This window comes from Pyxicephalus adspersus, chromosome 7, assembly GCF_032062135.1.
Source record: "Pyxicephalus adspersus chromosome 7, UCB_Pads_2.0, whole genome shotgun sequence".
In the NCBI taxonomy this organism is placed as follows: Eukaryota; Metazoa; Chordata; class Amphibia; order Anura; family Pyxicephalidae; genus Pyxicephalus; species Pyxicephalus adspersus.
In genome coordinates, this window is record NC_092864.1 from 34,823,288 (window position 1) to 34,842,943 (window position 19,656).

Here is a 19,656-nt window from a genome sequence, read left to right on the forward strand (position 1 = left end):
GGCACTAGAGGTAAGGGGGACAGGTCTCCCCATTGATTCACCTATAGTGCTCTGTGATTGGCTGGGGAATGGAAAATCCTGATGACGCTTGAGCTGTCATCAGGGTTTACCTTTCCTCAGCCAATCACAGAGCACTAGAGGTGATGAATAGGGAGACTTGTCCCCATTTAACCTCCAGTGCCCGGGGATCCCACACTGACAGGAGGAATCATCCTGTCATTGTGAGATAACCTGTAAAAAAATAAAAGTTAGTAAAACAAATCACACTTGTTCAATAAATTACTTTAACTTTCATTTTTTTTCTTTTTTCTTTCATTTTTTTTTCTTTTCTTTAATTTGTGTGTTTTTTTTACACACAAATTTGCGCCGTTGAATCCCGGGTTCGGGTCTATCTGAATTTGAACAGCCATATTCAGGTCAAATATAAGGACAACCCGAATTCGAACACCAACACTAGTGATCACCTCTGCAACTTTTCACATCCGCTTTTTGTCTAGTTTATTTATTGGTGTTCATGAGACTGTGAAACGTGTCAGAGAAGACAATCCAACTGATTCCTATGAGCTATTACTTCTGATGATGATATTGACATACTAGATCTGCTGATGAGCCTAAACTTGCGGTGTTTCTGGTGCCCAGTTCAATCCAGCTATTTGTCTGTGGTCTATATTTTATTTTATAATGTATGCTTTATTACTAGTTTATGTGAGGGTGTTCTTGAGAGTCTGAAACAGAAAGACAACTGATTCCCATGAGCTATTACTCCTGGGAAGTTGAGCTAATAGATTTGGTGATGATATTAAACCGCTGGTGTCTTCTGTTATTCCGTTCAATCCACGTTTTTATTTGTGGCTTCCTTTCCAGCTTCTACCTTCTGCTTTTTATGGTTTATCTATTGAGATTGTAAGTGGAATCAAAACACTATAAAAACTATTACTTCTGTGATGTTAAGGTTACTAACTTTACTGGGAAAGATGCCAGCAACCTATTAGCTACTTACCTCTCGGAATGTCTATGAGACCAAATGTTTCTCCAGTAAAGAGAAAAATTCTTCTGAAGCCTTTGAAGAAACAAATACTTCTGAAAGTGTTGGTCTTTTGTGCTTCCCATCCGTGCTCAATGGTTCTTTTCAACTACCTCTATGTAACTTCTATGTTCTTCAGTAAAGAACGATGAGAGAGGTAATTGGGCACAGGGAGGGCGGGAGGTGGAACACAAGATCAACAACCCCAGATGTCCAACAGACCCAAAAGGATTTTTTTTTTTTTTTTTTTACTGAGCAGAGTTTTGTACTTAGGCGACAATAAGAGGTAGGTATATACTATCTTCTTTTGTAGAGACAGTTGGAAGCATTTTGGTCCCTTTAATATTCCTGGCAATTAGTCCAATACATGACTGACCAAGTGGCAACCTTTTTGTTGCCCAAAGTGCAGCTTTCAATAAACCTATGGACATATCTGATACATGCATGCCCCTAATGGATCATCCCACCCACAAAAAAGAATATTCAAAGCATTTTGGAATTTGGTGTTTTAGCGCTGCTGGTTTGTGTTGATTTCTTCACTGACCGCTCCTTTGCTTCCCATCTGTTCGACGTGCAGCTGCCAGAGAGGCTCTCTCAGGCTGACGCACAGTGAGTCAGATGAACAAGCAGACTAAGATAGAAAACTCTTTCCATTATATTTCCCTAAAAAATTCATATTCATATTTTTTTTTAACCACCTGGGCGTTACACTGAGGTCTAGATTTCTGTACCAAAAGCGATACAGTTTTTCATGAATTTTTTTTTTAAATTGTAGACCTGTAACTTACAGAAATATGTCCGAACAGGGTTCTCCCCCCCCCCCCAACAGGACAGAGCAGTAGTGTGTACAGCGATCATTCATTCTCCTGTCACTGAAAATGATCAGGAAAGATTGTAGATTGTTTCTAGCAATAGAAATCTAACATATGTACATGACCTCAGCTCCTGTTTGCATCTCCAATGCTCCATTCACTGGCTAGATCTATGTAAAAGCCTGCTTACACTCCAATCAGTCTGAATGATTTGTACATGGACTAAGCACCCTCTCCCCAACTCATGGAAAGGTGGGGGGTTAGTCACATATTTTCCCATATCACGGAAGAGCCAATAGGGGCAAGCAATAGGGCATGTCTACTGAGCAGAAAGAATGTGGAAGTGGAAGGGCAGAAGGTAAATGAATGCCATTGGAAAAGGGCAATAAAGGATTTGTAAACCTTAAAAATAAACTTTTCTTACAGTCTTTTGATCTGTAAAATATACAGATCAAATATAAGTGTTTTGTTGCATCTGTTAACAATTGAAAAGTTACCTATTGATCTTGCAAGGAATTGTATCTGCTGATGACTTCCTTGCTCTCTGCCTCTTCTTTATTATCTCTGAACACTGCACAACCCCTTTATTCTATGTTAAAAAAATAAATCAAAAATATGCCTCTGTAGTCCTGTCCTTGGGTGACCACCATGGGTTCCTCCATAGATACAATGGAGTAAATAATTGATGGCACCCAGGGATAGGAAGTGTGTTATTGGCAGGTTAAAAAGAAGAAAATGTTTTCAGCCACCACATCTTGGTATTCGTAAGCTGCAGCACAATAAGGTTTCTGTTTTTAGCTATGCTTTAATAGTCAGAAATGGTCAGAATCTCAGCCAGGATTTTTTTGTTGTTTGTGCCAAGTAGGTTTTCCTTTACTTCCTCCTGTGGTCACACACATACAAATTTCTATGAATGAACTTTATTTTTTATTTTTTTTTAGAAGACTGAGTCAGGGTTGTTGCTGTCTGTGTTTATGTTTTGGAAACTCCTCTTTATTTTTTTGTTCCAGGAAGAGATGGAATCTTTTCTCAGTACGGAATCCACTACAGTCTTTCTCTAGTCCAACCTAAAATAATGTTCCAGGTTGCCTTGTCATTAGATTACATTCTCTGTGCAGTATTCAGGTGTCTGGTGTCATGTTCACTGGGCACAGGCAGTATTTTTAAGTAACATTAATTGCGTGTAGAACTTGGTGTTAACAAAACATTGCTTTTAAACAGATGGGTATTCTGCTTAAACAGCCAAGAGCAGATGGTCTTATTAGGTTTTAATAGGAAAAAGAAGTTAGAAAGGAGAAATGTTTGAAGAATGTTTTTAATTTCCTGAATAAAACAAAAACAAAATGCGATTATTGGGCAGCAGCTGAAAATAATGTTTCTTGCAGGGAATATACTCACCTTCTGTCTAGCAGGTGTACAGCTGTGCTTCATAAATACAATGCAATGATAATTCTGCATAAAGTATGATGAAAACGAAAGCATTGTAATCTGTGTGTGTGTGTGTGTGTGTGTATATATATATATATTCTCTGTCCAGTTTTTCAAGTACACAACCAATCACATAGCAACAAGGTAACACATTTAGCCATATAGAAATTGTCAAGATAACCTTCTGAAGCTCACACTGATCATCAAAATGGCAATGAAAGGTGATTTAAGTGACATTGAACATGGCATGGTTGGTGGTGCCAAGTCAAAATATTTCAGAAACTGCTGATGTGTTGGGATTTGCACACACAACCATTACTAAGGTATTGAGATAAGAATTAATTCCTCTGGATTCAAATACCTTGTTGATGCCATAGGTCAGGGGGGAATGGTTCAAGCTGATACAGCAATAACCACTAATTGGGCCTGATTTATTAAAGCTCTCCAAGGCTGGAGAGGATACAAGTGAAGCTGGGTGATACAGAAAACCTGGAATTGATTTCTTTAAAGTCATTTGCTATTTGCTATCAAATGTCTTGAATCCCTGGACCAGATCAATTCCAGGTTTGCTAGATCAAACAAGCTAACTAAGTGGTTGATATGAGTTGGCTTGGAATCAGTATAACATTGTTTGATATAGAATTTAAATCCACAAAAAAGTTACAAGGACACTGGTAGGATCAATAGGAATTTTCTGTACTTGGTAAGTATAGTCTAAGCCTGAAAATGGGGTCATGAACATGTGCTGTGTTTACCTGGGGCAATCAAGGGCAATTATTCCACTGTTGTAACTGGTTTTCTTGGAGGAAGCTTCTGCCATGACAAGTCTCTATCACACTCCTGCAAACCTTATGTATGTTGCCATGCAGAGAGACACTAAAAGGTGGCAGCTTTGCAAGAAAGAAATACTGTTGTGTTGATCAGGTCCCACTGTCCTTTCCAATGTGTTTGTATTGAGTTTTTATTAGACCTGTTGTGGACACAATTACCTATAACAGGTATTGCCAGCTGATGCTGCAATGAAATTGGTTGTGGCCAGTTTGAAACCTTCCTGCTGTAGATAGGACCCTTATGTGGGCTTTTCTACCTTAAAAGAAAAGCAGAGCTGCTGCCATTACAGAAAGAGTTGCACAACTATGACACAGGACATGAATGCAGCAGAAATGTAAAGTGAATACTTGGACTGTATTATTCGTTGACTCGCTGTCAACTTTGATGGAATCTCCGTAATAACAAAATATAAAAGCGAAGCCCGTATTTCAATGCCACAATTTACCTTGCCGCATATAATCCTGCAGATTTTTTTTTTTTATGGAAAATGTTCATGCTTTTTAAATAAATATCATTCTGTCTGTGTTTTTTGACTGGGAGTGACCTTGAATCATGTTGGAATACAGCAACGTGGAAAGATTGCTGAGCAAGAAAAGCCCCAAGTTCAGATAACAAAAAATGTTATGAAAATGACGAGTGCTGTTGTGCTCAGAAATGCTTCTTTTTGTTTTGCCCTGAGAAAATCTTTTATTACCAACATTCTTATTTCATGGATGAAAAATGATATATTTTGGGAATGGCAAAAGTAAAAAGAGGACATTATGGTCCCATTAAATGTTTCATTATTAAGTCAACAATTTAATCCAGCTATGCATTCTTTAAAAAAATACAATGTATCTAAACCCAAAAACAAAACTGTAATATATTGCTGTGTACCAGTCCAGAGATGTGGTGGTTGCTTTTGTTTTCTTTATTTTCCCACGTTGATCCTATTAGTAACACATTATGAGCCTGATTCATTAAAGCTCTCCAAGATTTGACTAGATACACTATCATAGGAGAACGTGGGTGGTCCAGCAAGCCTTCAATGGGATTTCCTAAAATTGTTTGCTAGTAGATGGAAAATGTTTTCAATCCTGTACCAGATTCAGTCCAGGTTTAGTGGATCACCCAGGTTCTTCCATGATAGTCTATCCTCTCCAGTCTTGGAGAGCTTTACTAAATCAGCACCTTTTGATCTTGAGGGTAGCTTTACTGTAGTTGGGGTACAAAGCCAGCCATGTTTACACATGTTTCTGTACCATGAATATACCAAAAACTACCAGCACCATGTTCCTAAGAACAACCATTTTGTTCATGCAGTTGCAGTGGGGTTAAAGTTCCTTGAATCAGAAAAAATGCATGTTGCTTCTGGCCCTGCGGTTGCTTTTTCTTCTCTGAATGAAGAACTGTACCATCACAGCAAATGGACAGCAATGGCCAGCTATGCGGTTTCCCACTACTGGGTGCATAACAGCAGTCTGGTATGTGTTTGGGAGCCACTAATTATGCATGTCTCCACTTCATATTTTAAAAGGGGCCTTTCTCTCTCAATGTTAGCCATTAAAAGGGCGAAACTTAAAAAAGAGACTGCATAAAAAGGAGAGAATTTACACTTAGGAATAGGTCATAACTGTTTAAACTGCTGTTCCTTTTCTTTTATCCTATGATTTCTTTGTATGATGGAAGCTCATAAAGTTATCTTTATCTTGCAGGTCCATGGGGTCAATGCGTAGGTGAATGCGGACCAAGTGGCCTACAGAGTCGGTCTGTTTGGTGCGTCCATGGGGACAGTTGGGTTACCCATATCTCAAATTGCAACCCAGAGGACGAACCAGCAAGCCAACAAAACTGCTTTAAAATTTGCAACTGGCACAAGGAACTATTTGAGTGGGAGACTACAGAATGGGACCTGTGTGTTCTTGTACCATTTTCCCAAACAGGAGTAAAATCAAGAACCTCGGAATGTGTCACAGCCCAACGAGGCTTACAGCATAGACAAGTGAATTGTGTCCACAAGAACAATAGATCCATAACATCTCTAGAAATCTGTGAGTACTTCACTCCACGACCTGCAGACGAACAGTCGTGTCTAGTACCATGCCCACAGGATTGTATTTTATCGGAATTCTCACCATGGTCCACCTGCAGTAAAAATTGTGGGAAACATCTGCAGTATAGGATTCGTTCTGTTATTTCACCATCTTTGTACGGTGGCTCAGATTGTCCAAATCTCACAGAATGGAGGCCTTGTCCATTCAATGGCTTCTGCTCTTTTGGGGAAGAAGAACATATGTACAGTCTTAAGGTTGGCCCATGGAGTGAATGTAGATTGCCTCATCTGAAGGAAATAAGTTTTAGTGGAAGGACCATGTTGGATTTTGGCTCTGATTCTGCTGAAAGAAGTACATTCAGGCAGGAGAGCCATCGAACACAAGAAGGGTTTGATAGATGGGATACCGATGTTGGTTATCAAACACGCCAAGTGCAGTGCATGCGAAGTGATGGAAAGAATGCCTTGCTAAGGTGAGAAAATATTTGCATATCTAGAATACAGTATGCCTGGAAACTGATCTATACTAAAGTATAACAGTCTACAAAATTGCAGTAAAAATCAATATAGTGAGTTCTCAACTACATTAGAAAGGAGTTAAGCTCTTTGGAAAAGGTATAAAGCCGACATGTTTCTGGGCAATAAAAGCCCTTCTTAGGGCTGTTCATCTGAAACCTTTGTTTGAGAAACAAGATAATAATTTAAAACCTGTCCTATATATAGGAAAGTCAGTATGTTTTAGGTATTGGGTAATGCAGCTGCATTTGACCTGCTTTGTCTACAGTTCAATCACATAGTAGGGCATACTGCATTTAAAATAATACAGGAACCGAGTCAATGGTATTTTGCTGACTTTCATTTGAGGACGTTCAAAATGCCCATTGACATTGAGTGCTTACACAAAACATTTAGGCCATAAATTATTGTGGAACTAAACACATTTTATACTCTTTTGTCCCTGTTCTGTTGAGGACTAAGTATACTTCTTCTGTTCTGATCATCACCTGTCCCAATAAATTTAATTTTTATAGTGGAAGTTCATATATATATATATATATATATATATATATGCATGCATGTGCACAGTAGTGACCTACATTCACATCTCTTAATATACTAATATAAACACCAAATGATTACATTTTTAATTGGCATTTAAGTGATATTTTAGATAAAGGTGACGCCAAATGTGCTGCTCCTGTCACTTTGTATAATTCCTGTCTACCTGAAGGATTTCAGTACCTATGTGTGCCCTGACTTGTTCTTTTGTTCTATGTTCTCCATAATACAAGTTAAAATACACCAAGGGGAGTAAGAACTGTTGCCAGAGAAGATATACAGACTTGGGATCAGAAAGACCTCAAGGGAAAGGACCAGGCAAAGATTTCACGAATAGAGTCCGCAAGAGATAAGAAATCTTCATATGGCTGAACTTTCCATTATCAACCAAAAACTTTGAGATATCAATTTGGGTTATATAACCCCTTTAAAAAATCTTCATTGCCTTAGTCCATCAGCCTTCGCCCTTTGTGTTAGAGGAGTTCGTATTGATTTACCACTATTTCAAACTGTATAACTGTTATATTGCGTGTTTTTGAAATATGTTCTGACCTTGGGCTAATTATCAGAGAGGTTTTTGTTATATCTGACAAGTTCTGAAGAACTGATTAAGATATTTGAATTGAAATATAACAAAAGAGCTGCGTACATTTGCTGTTGGTTTCTTTCCTGTCTCCATGAGGTCCCTAGCTATGTAGACAAGTTTTAAATGATATGGAAAGGAGTTCATTAAAAGTAGGGAAAGCAGGTTTTGGAATCTCTATTTTTATATAGAAATATATCGATTTTTGTGTAATCTATTTGGGGGCTTCTGCTGTTAACATCAACATGAAAAAATCCAGAGGATCAGAACACTTTCCGATGGCATGTATACAGGTTAGAAGTTTTGGAGAAATGTCACGGGTCTATAATGTATATGTACCCATATGTACCCCAATTCCACAGGGTGAGGGGTGAATATTTAGGGGCTTCCAAATTCCAAATAATCTCCACACTCACAGATCTCTACAACAGAATACTTCACCCCCTATGATAGCCTGTTCCACTGTTTTGGGCAGACAGAGGTTGGGTTAAAGCTTTAAGCTTCAGCAAATCCATTCAGCATGCTATGACAGCTGACGCACTCCATAGCCCCAGATGGTTGAGCTGAACTCTGTGTAGAATTGAAAGAATTTGTCTCTGTAAATGTCTTTAATCGTATAGAGACTCGGCTAGGAATCAACCCAAACACTGGGATCAATTTGGTGAAATTTCAGCAAACCAGAGGCAAGTTTGCCCAACCATACTTCAAATCATGGAAGTTCAGCATTACATGTGGGAATTACCTAGCATTGTCTACATGCAAACACAGTGGGCCTGATTATTAAAGTTCTCCAAGGCTGGAGAGTATACACTTTTATCAGTGAAGTTGGGTGATCCAGCAAACCTGGAATGGATCTGGTCCAGAATTGAAAACATTTGCTAATAAATAGCAAATGACTTTTTAAAAATCTATTCCAGGTTTGCTGGATCACACAGCTTTACTGTGAAAAGTGTATCCTCTTCAGCCTTGGTGAGCTTTAATAAATCAAGCCCAGTGCGCCTAAAAACGTTCACTCCTTCAGATTCATTCATCTATCAAAGGCATCTCAATTTAATAAAACTAAAAATAACTTTCAAATTCCAAAATGTATCACAACTCGTTATACTTTTACATATCTAATCCCTGTTAGGTCTGGTTACAAGAAGAGGCAGTACATATACTCATTGTTATTTTATGCTATTATTTCAGTATTTGCACCCAGGACAATATGCCCCTACATTACCAGTCATGTGTTATGCCGAAAGATTGTGAAGTGTCAGTATGGGGCGACTGGACTTCCTGTTCTAAGACGTGTCAGCAGGGAGGAACTGTGCTTGGTTTACGGAGCAGACGGAGGACTGTCAAGCATATGGTGATTGGAGATGGGAAGCCATGCCCAGAGCTTGAGGAGACTGAGACTTGTAATACTGGAAGCCATTCACCGTGTCTTGGGTAGGTGACCTTTAATCTTTATCTCTTTATATTTTATATTACAAAACATATGCATTTAAAGGGGTACTCCACTGTCTATGTTGGTCTTAGCTAATGTTTTTTCCATTTTGCTGGGAAAGAATAGCTAACAGTGTCTCTTGTATGTGCACTAGCTGCAGAAACACCTAACTGGCCACAGTGTTATTTCTCACTCATCAATAGTTAACCTGTTTCTTCAAGGCCAGTTTAGAGGACCATGAAATAATCTACAAGTATGTTTTTGGGATATGGGGGGAAATTAGAGTGCTTTAAAGAAACACAATGAGGAAAACATGGTCCCTCCACAAACTCTATGTGGGGAGTGTCCTGGCCAAGGTTCAAACCCGAGTGTTGCAAAGGCTCTAGACACTGAGCCAACCACGGTACCCATATAACATAAGAACATCCGATAATATGGGGACCATGTGGATGGCTTCAAGGTTGTGCATACAACAAAGGGTATCCAGTTGTAGTAGTCGTTTTGGCACTTTTGTGTTACTCCTAAACATGGCTGCCATCTCCTGCTACTAGCTCCCAGTTGAAGATAACCTATTTTGATACAATGTACAAGAAGCCCCATAAAAAGTGTCCTATGGGCCAGCATTTTACTCAAGAGTACTAAAAGACCCCATTATTGTTCAGAATGCCCCCCCCCCCCTTACAAGCATCCAATAGCTATCAGTGAGCTGATTAGGTATGTCAGTAACATATTTTATGGTATGGGGTATGCACTACAATGGACCTTGGTCCATTTGCCACTTGGGGTGTTATCTGCTTGTGTGGGGTTTTGCTATAAGTTCATGTTCCCTTTCATATTACAAAAATATATATTTTGTATTTGGTGAAATTAGTTAACGAGATTTACTGGTTTTATTATGGCAGTGTCATTGGATTGCAAACTCTTTGGTTGATAGAGACTAATGTAGTCCCATACACCATACTGCAGAAATGTGGAGACAAAAGGGAAGATGTTTTAAAAGCCACTTCCTAATCATTATCAAATTTGCATTGTGAAATTCTGTAAAGCACAATCACCCTGCTAAATTACACTTTGGGAAGCACAGTCTTCATTCATAATATGCAAGGATCACTTCCTTCTATCCATGTACATACATAGGAAAAACTAGAAAAAGAATCTAATTTTTTAAAACCATTACTGTGTGCTGGTAAGGTTATTCACCGATCTCTTAAACACATTTCAAAAGCTACCAATTCCTTTTATGAAATTTAAAGTAATTCAGAATTGTCAAACATATTTTCATAGCTTACAAATATTGTCAATGGCAGCAATCTTTTCTATTCACTAAGATAGTAATATAAGTCACGGCAGACTAATGTACCATAAGTGCCTGATAATACATTTTATTCACTCCATTAACCACCGCAAACATTGTTTCTGTTCCCCAAGGATGTGTTTATTGAAAGGTTAAGAGAGAGAAAGAAGCAATTGTACTTATTGATTACGGATGAAAACTTGTTGTGTGAGACATTGAACAAACAGTTTGGCCTCAGAGCGTGATGGGCCACTGTATGGCTCTGTCTGCTTTATTCAATAGAGAATGTTAATTCTTTAGTGCTAATTCTGTACTGCAACACCCCTCCCCTCTAGCACTTAGCATCCATCATGTATCGGTGTGAATTCTACAGAATACCATATGATTGGTATTGTTTATCATTCACAACTCAACTTAAATTGGTTCCCTATTTCACCATTTACTAGTAGTAGTAGTAGTGGTTTTGGCACCTTTGTTTCACTCCATAGCTGGGCTGACATTTTATTGATTAAGGACGCATATTAAAAGAGGAATAGACTGCAAGGATGGAGACATAATCCTGCCCCTGTACAAAGCATTGCAAAAGACATTGTGGAATTGGAGAGAGTGCAGAGAAAGGCAACTAAACTAATGAAAGGAATAAAGGAGCACAGCTATGAGGAGAGATTAGCTGAACTGAATCTATTCTCCCTTCAGAAGAGACCTTTAAGGGGCGATATGATGGTCCACATAGAGAACTCTCTTCCCAATTATTCACATTAAGGTCATTACAAAGAACAAGGGGCCACGCTCTTTGTGTTTGGAGGAAAAGAAATGTAATCTCCGGATAAGGAAGGGATTCTTCACAGTAAGGTCTGTGAAACTTGGGAATAGACTGCCTGAGGAAGCTGGATACTTTTCTTGAAGCACCGAATATAACTGGGTACTAACGTTTTAAGGTAAACACAACAAATACTGTTGATCCAGAGAACATCCAATCACAGGATCAGGAAGGAATTTTTATCCCCAGTTGGAGCTAATTGAACCAGGCTCTAGAAGGGTTTTTTTTGCTTTGGATACTCTGGATTAACTATGTATATAGGGTAATTAGGGTTATATTTATTTCTCCTGAATGTACACTAAACAGCTCTGTGTGAATTCCTAAAAGTAGATGTAAATCCTAATTGTTTGTTATATAGAGGGAATTTTATTAAAAAAATTAACATCCACTGTCCATTACACACCATTGTGCACAGGTAGCAAAACTGCTTCGTGCTCTCTCCATAATAGGAGAGGAGACTTTGGGCCTGATTTAATAAAGCTCTCCAAGGCTGGAGAGAATACACTGTAATCAGTGAAGCTGGGTGATTCAGCAAACCTGAAATGAATCTGGTCCAGGATTCAAACTATATGGTAGCAAATAGCAAATGACTTTGAAGAAATCCACTTCAGGTTTGCTGGATCACCCTGCTTCACTAATGAAAGTGTATCCTCCAGCCTTGGAGAGCTTTAATAAATCAGGCTCCTTGGCTCAAAAAAGTATGAATTTAGTTTCTAAAGCATTGTGTATTGTAAATTATTTGTATTTTTTACCTAAATTCTGGTTTTCTCTTTTTTAATCCTGTGTTATAATTTATTGCCCCTTCTGCAATAAAGAAACTGGCTAGTCACAATTATTTTGAAAGCATTGCGCTAAGTGATTGCATTTTCACATCACATTACATAATCCCGGTCTTCCTCCCTCTGCTACGTCTCTCGAAGTTGCCATTTTACTGCTTCCATTTGTCTTAAATTGTTGGCTTGTTGCTCACTAATTGGTCATTTTCTGCATTAGGTTTGATTTTCTATATATAAATTTTTTAACATTTATTATTTTCATCTCACAAGAATATGTTCAGATTTACTGTCAAGAGGGTCATTTATTTAATTGTGTCTATTCATGTATACATATTTTCCTCTTTAGTATGAGAATGGAAATACTTTATAGTACTCATTATAGTTACATTGTAGTGGGTATTGGATGGCATTTTATTGCAGGAAAATGTTTTCCTTCTATGCGAAGCTATTTACTATATTTAACTTGGTGGAGGAAGTGGTTGATTTTTTTGTTTTCTATTTATTTGTGTTTATATTTAAATTTTAGCCGTTTTGTATTCTTGGATAGAGGAGAGGGGAAAGGTTGGAACCCAACTGTGATTTTTTTTGTCTGTCATTGTCTCATTGTGGGGACACAACAGAAAGTAAAAGGAAACTTCTCCAAAATCATGTAAATTCCCTTAATAGTTGTCACTAGGACAGGTGGCTTCATTCAAAGGTTTCCACTATTTTTTGTTCCAGGACAAATGACAAGGGTGAATCCTCCTGGAGGGGCTAAAGACAGCAGAAAACTCAGACAAAGGTTCTAAATACCCTTTTACATTCTATTTAGAGTGGAGAAAAGGTTTTCTTGCCAACCCTTACCCCTTCCTTTTTTTACATTGCCCTTAAAACACACTGAAAAACTCCACTGACCTTAAAATGGCTGGCAAGCAGTAGTTATTTACAACATGTAAATTAATAACCATTTACAACACATAAATTTGCTAAAACTTTTATAGAAATTTACAACTAAGCATATATTATAACATAAATAATTCAACAATTGAACCCCCCAATATTAAACAAAAGTATTCGATTTTCTTTCTAAATGCCATATCACCCTGTTCTAAACCTAAACAACCAGGCTGCAGGTCTCGGAATGCAAAGTCTCCACCCAAATAGAATTTCCATTACAAAACCATCACCACACTGGCCCCTAGCCACCCAGCACCACCTCAGAGATCTTAACTGTAAATTACTTAAGGGGCACCCCATCAAATGGGTTCCCCCTACTTCCCTTATGCTACCCCTCTCCCCTTTATCAGAATGGGCACGTGGGAAACTTTTCTTTCCAAAAATGGTCCACTAACTTCTGTTCCAACCTTTCTTGACCTTTCCTACTCTTCGCCCCTTAACTTCTGACCCACCCTATACCTAACCTCTTTTTACTCCTTTTCTTCTTGCATTAACTCTTTCCCCCCCTGGGCTATTCCTTGCACCCTGTCATACAGACCCTATCCTTATCCTGCTTCGCTGCGGGCCTTTCTTTATTGGGCAAGGGGCATCATCTTTATCTTCTGCAACCTGCCTGTTTTTTTTTTTTTTACATTCAGCCATCCTTACATTGTCATGGTTGTTGCCATCTTCTTCTTTTCTGAGTATTGGACCTTTGGCCATCTTGATTGGCTGGTATAGGTTGATATAACTCTAATGCATGTGCACAGATGTTCATTCAGTCTCATCAATCCTGGCATCCTGTACTGAGCATGTGCAACACAAAGTACTTTGAAAAGTAGATTATGAACAGGGAGATAAGCAAGTTTCATAAATAAACATTATGAAGGAAAAGATTGTCTGTCCCTTCTGCAAAAAGAATACTTAAATGTAGAACATTTTAGCATGTGTGAAAAAACAAAAGAATGTCAGAAAAGAGTTAAAGCATAACTAAAGTAAAAATAAAAAAAATGACACCTTTACTTCTGCAGATCCCCCTGGAGCAGTCTTCCATTTGGCCCCACTTCTTCCTGGTTGCTTGCTTAGTTCTGGAGCAGAGGAAGCAGTGAGCATTGCCATTTTATTTCTTCTTCTTGGGTCTTCTCCCTACATAACTCCAATCTAGCACTGTGCAGGTGTGAAATCAGGTAACATATGCTGCTGTATTTGTAAAAAAAAAAAAAAAAAGGGCTGATCTCACTCCATATGCGTCGGGCATGTGCAGAAAGAGCAGCCCGAAGCCTCCTGGGATTCTCAACGTACATATTCCAAGAGGCTCTGTGTTCCTATTCAGTCTTTACTGCTGCAGCGTTAAAGACAGGTGGGGAGGGTCTTTGCCTTTTATTGGCATTTATAGAAAAAAAAACACATTTTTGTTTATATAGAAGGGTTTCTACCCTTTCTTATAAAGTAAACATTTTGTAGATAAGTCTGCTTTAATGGCCGATAGAACTTTTAGTTTGAAGCAGTAAAAATTGGATGTTTCAAGTATATCAAAAGACAAGGTATCCAAGTTTTTGTTTCCTATAGAAAGCAACCACAGCCAGAATAAGAAAACCCATCCCCTGCCAGGGTGCTGCAGATAAGGACCCCTGTTCTCTGTTCAGTTGAGTACAGGACATTCTTTGATTTAATATTTGCCAGACCTAAAGGGCCCTGCACAGCCACCACCTTTTTTCAACTCCACCCTTTTGGGTGTTTCCAATATGGGTTAAAACATTCATAGCACAGGCAGAGAGCAGATAAGCCAATCAACTGCACATGCAAGTACCTCTGAATTCTGGCTGCAGTGGATCATACAGAACTTAAATAAAGGTGAACCCAGTGGACTCTCTCACATGAGCACATCTGTTGGATTGTATCTCTAGTTCATGGAATGGTTTCATTGTAATCAGTGCATGACATCCTATATCCAAAATACTCTAAAACCCCCATAGCCAATAAACCAAAGTCTCTTCCTACCATCCCCAACCATCACCAACCTCATCTCCCTGCAATGTTTCATTTACTTCAAAGCTACATTTTAATCTTTTTTCCTTGTAGTAAACAGTCCTGGCATTGCACTTCATCATAAAACCCACTTAATAATGATATATGTAGCGGTACCTGTCAGGGCTGATATTTTGTAATAATTAGCAAGATCTGCAGCACATTTTTTATTTTTACACCGAAAGCCAATTACCACAATGACCGCAGTAAAATGCGCTGGAGATGAAGATGTCTCATAGGTGACATTTTCAATGACATTCCCTCTAATGATTTTTGGAGGTATCTGATGCCTTCATGAGGTTACACCATGTTAAATGACTTCATTATTAAAGAAGTTTTATTAATTAGAAGAAAAAGCAGAATTGTTTCTGATACTGGTAGATATGTAAAGTTACCGTAGGGTTGTTACATGTCAGCGATGAGGTGGGTGATGGCGATTGATGTATCATCAATTCTTCCCCTTTGACTCCAGTGGCAAGATTTCTCAGCTAGGAAGCTCGCCACCTCATTTCGCAAATCTTACCCACTCCTCCTCTCTACCTTACTCACCCTCCCATTTCCCAATTCCACTTTCTCCTAAGCAAGACAAAACACAACTTTTATGTAAAAATGGCCATAATGTTTGCTTTATTGACACATTTCAATATTAACATTTATAACCTGCATATTTAAAACTTAAGATAAATAACTAAAAAAACATTAACCATAAATAATCATCAATAATAACAATACAATAACAATAGCATTTTACTTCCTTTAAAATTATAAATTTTTTTATTGCTTTTATGTCCTTATTACCCCTTCCCCAACGTGAGCCCTCGGAGGCACCACCTACCACACATTGCCATCTAAAGGAGCTGACCCAAACTGACTTTTTGTTCCCATCCACAAGCCCACCAACTTGAGAACAAGTCCACTAACCACAGCCACTCCTTCAAGGCCACCTTAAAGGTAGCCCAAATTAACCACACTTAAGATGGTTCTCCCTTCTGCCACACACAATTTGCAAAGGCTCTCCAAGGACCCCAACTGCCACCATAAGTGAACCCCCATAGATCCCCAATATTTTGGGCGGGCAGGAGGCAAACTTGCTTCGGTTTCTTCCTAAAATTGCCTGTACCCCCTCCCCCTTTTTAACACCTAATCTCTCCACCACTTTTTCAAACTTCTAACCTATCCCTGACCTCCTCACTTCAACCTATGCTAACCCTCCTCTCATAACCCTCCACCTCCTGCTTCCCCTAGCCCCTGGTCATGTCCGTCCCTCTCTCCCTCCTCGGCAGCTGAAGGCAGTTCTTGATAGATGGTCAGTAGCAGTCCTGGTAGCAGTTTTTTTTGTTGCATTTAACCATAGAGGTCTTGGCCCCGCCGGTGGCAATGGAAGGGGTAACAGCTGACACGTTAATTGAACTGTCTGACACTATTCTTTTGTGCTTGCACAGCAGCACAGCTAATTGGAACTGTGCACTTCTTCTCCATGACTGATGTTGCTAAGATGTACTGTACCTCCACCACTGTTTATCCACCCTCTATCCCACACACCTCTGGTCCAAACCCCATATAGACTCACAACAAACATTTTTGGATGTAAATTTCACAAACGATATAACACCAAATATCACCGCATCATCAACCTTAAATAGCATTCAGAACCACCCTTATTACATGTAATCACTCAACTGGGTCCTCACCACTGCCAATAATGAGGTTGCAGGTCCTTGAAGGCATCTCACCACCCTCTTTTTACCACCTAGGGGTCTGCCAATCAGTTTTTCATTTGCTCCCTGCTGCACATCACTGCCTCTGGAACGAAAGCCCCTCTCAGCAGCCCCTCCATATCATAACACTTAAGGGACACTATCTCTGTACCTTCTACTAATTAGGGGACCCCCACCCACAACTGGTCCCTCCCAATCACTGTAAAACTCCACCACCACTTACTGCCCTCGAGGATTCCGACCAGCCCCCCAAACCCAACTGCACCCTAAACCACCCCAAAGTAGGGTGGGGGGGAGTGTAGCTGTTCCACGTTAAGTTCTGCAATCTTTACCCCCACTAAGTCTCTTTTCCCCTGCACTTCCTTTATTAGTTTTCCTCCCAACCTCTTATGTCACTCACTCTCACTTCCTTACATAACTCTCTCCTTCTTCCTTACCTGGTTCCCTGAGCACCCGGTCATGCCTGCCCTTTCTGTAAGTCCTCAGACCCTTTGCTCTGGGCCTATCTTTCTGCAGTTTAGGCATGCTAGGCTGCTCCCGTTAACCTCTTCCTGACATTGCCATGGATTGAGTGGAAATCTAAAAGCACCAGGAAAGTCTAGGATCCTCTTATGGGCCTGAATAGGTTTTGGCTGATCACCCAGACATCTTGTACCGCATGCCGCAGTACCCCTGAGGAAGCCTATTAACGGCAAAATACATCGGAAAAGACAACTGCAATTACTGTTTGGACTTTTTTTAATTAGCAGTCAGTCACTACAACCAACTTCTGGTGCAAAAGAAGTAATTTGTATAGTGACATTTCTTGGCCTGAACTATTTGTATTGATATTGTGATTTTATACTGGATGATTACCATATTTTAGTTTCACAGTAAATAATGTGTGTTCCCCTCTTCTGTTCTCTTTTTCTCTTTAAACGATTTCAGCTGTAGTACAATAGAGATGCAGAGGTTCAGTGCAGTAGTCTCTGACCTGTGCAGATGGGAAACACCAAGCTCCTTGGTAGGCAATAGATACTTTTTTAGTATCTAGATAAAGTTAATGGCTGCAGAGAATTTGGATAATAACTAGCACTGCTGGCTGCTAATCTATGCAAAGTTCAGTTCTTGAGTTTAGGTCCACTGCTTACATTTAAAAATACAATTAATTAGTGAATACAAAGCTCCGTATGTGACTTTTATATCTCCCTGGAGTTCTAATTCTTTGTGAACCATATTTAGCACAGGAGCAAATAGAGAAAGTTGGATAGTCATTTGAATCCGGCATCTGATAAGCTGCATGGCTGCATTTTATTAAAACCTTGGCTGTGTTTTGTCTCAAGCTTTTGTAACTTAAGTCAATGGTAGCTCCTTAAAAAGTTGGAAATATATTGATTTATTGATCATTTGTCTCTCATAGACTGATTTTGTAGCTTTGCTGATGTTAAATGTAAATGGCACATGGCTAGAGCAATTTCTACTGGACATTTAGAACACTTATAGACGCCTGGTCCCTAACACCAATTTCAGACCTGCAGTGAGCAACAGAGGTCGGCCATAGCCTCAACAGCAGTCTTAACATTTCACATTCAAGTGAATAGTAGATGTTGGGATCCTTTTTTCCACTCAACCATAGCAAATCAGGGTGCAGTTTGCCATGGGTAAACCTTGTTGCCTCTGTACAGCTTGCCTCTCCTGGCCACAAATTCACACTACGGGTCTGAAAGGGCCCTTTGCATCTCCTATTATCGTGATTTTTAGGATGTTTAAAGCTGATTTGTCAGCTTGGAGCTTTGTGCCCAGAGCTGGATTTGTACCTTTTTGTTCCCTAGGCCAGCTAGATTGTGATAGGCAGAGGATCAGAATACCAATTAGGCAAGTTGCATTTTTAGAATCAGGTCAGCAATGACAGCTTACATGTTTGTAAATGGTCCTTCTGTTGGGTCATTATCCCTTTTCACTGCACTGTTATGGTGGTTTTGGGCCAATGACTCAAAATGTATTGAAGTTAGAGGATCAACATGGCAGCCAAGCTGGTCAGTAATAACAGTCTATGTGTTTTCTCCTCTCATTGACCTAAGTATTTAAGGCGAATGTTGTATCTTATTATAAAAGTTTATTGGTTGATGACTTGATGTCAACTCCTATTCCTCTTTATTTCCCAATGTGGCATTTTTTCTCCCATCGCTGCGAGTGAAGAAGAAAGCGCAGTGACTAATGGAGTGCATTGCTGCTGTCAGCGTTAGTACATTTGCCTTAAATTACAGTCATTACCCTATCATCAGATTGAGCTGTTTTCTTACTTAATGACATCCCGCTGCTTGCGACTTGGGCAGCCTGCAGGTTTTACTAAAAGGAAACCTTTCTGGTAATACTGTAATTATATGTTTGTATTAATGTTTCTGTATTTCTGAGTTATTTACCAGGAAGGAGAGAAAAAAACAAATGCTGCCGCTAAAATATTAATTCCTGCGACGTGATTTCTCTACCAAGAAAGTCACCTACACCCTTCAGACTGTCATAGCGTAGGAAACATCTGTCATAGGAAGGGGCTAATGTGGCAGCACTGCCTGTCGCTTCTGATCCTGTAATCATCTCTTTGGGGATAATTTTATCTTTATATTGTTTATTTATAAAATATTTAGGATTCTCTATGGGCCGCTGAACTAAATCTGTATTAATTAAAGCGCTTCACAGTGGCTTGGAGCAAACAGAGGCTGAGAAGAAGAGAAAACTTTTTATATCAGATGATAATGTGGAATAAGTTATTTTGTCAAATTGCTTGGGTCTCAGAGGTGTTGCATTTTAGTTTGTCCAGAGTTCCACTTTAAGGGCTGGTTTAAACATGTGGTGAACCGCAGTGTTCTGCCACAGGCTCAACGATGGTCCCAACCAAGAAATTGCAGGAGGGACACAGGGCATTTCACA

At 39.3% G+C, this 19,656-nt stretch overlaps 1 protein-coding gene across 1 annotated transcript in view; it reads left to right on the forward strand.

Moving 5' to 3' along the window:
- The window catches only part of THSD7B (thrombospondin type 1 domain containing 7B), a 313,336-nt gene that overhangs the window by 99,925 nt on the left and 193,755 nt on the right, over positions 1–19,656 (forward strand). Inside the window, 2 exon segments of the mRNA XM_072418113.1 lie at positions 5,790–6,600; positions 8,958–9,200. Of these exon segments, the coding sequence (XP_072274214.1) occupies positions 5,790–6,600; positions 8,958–9,200 (1,054 nt within the window).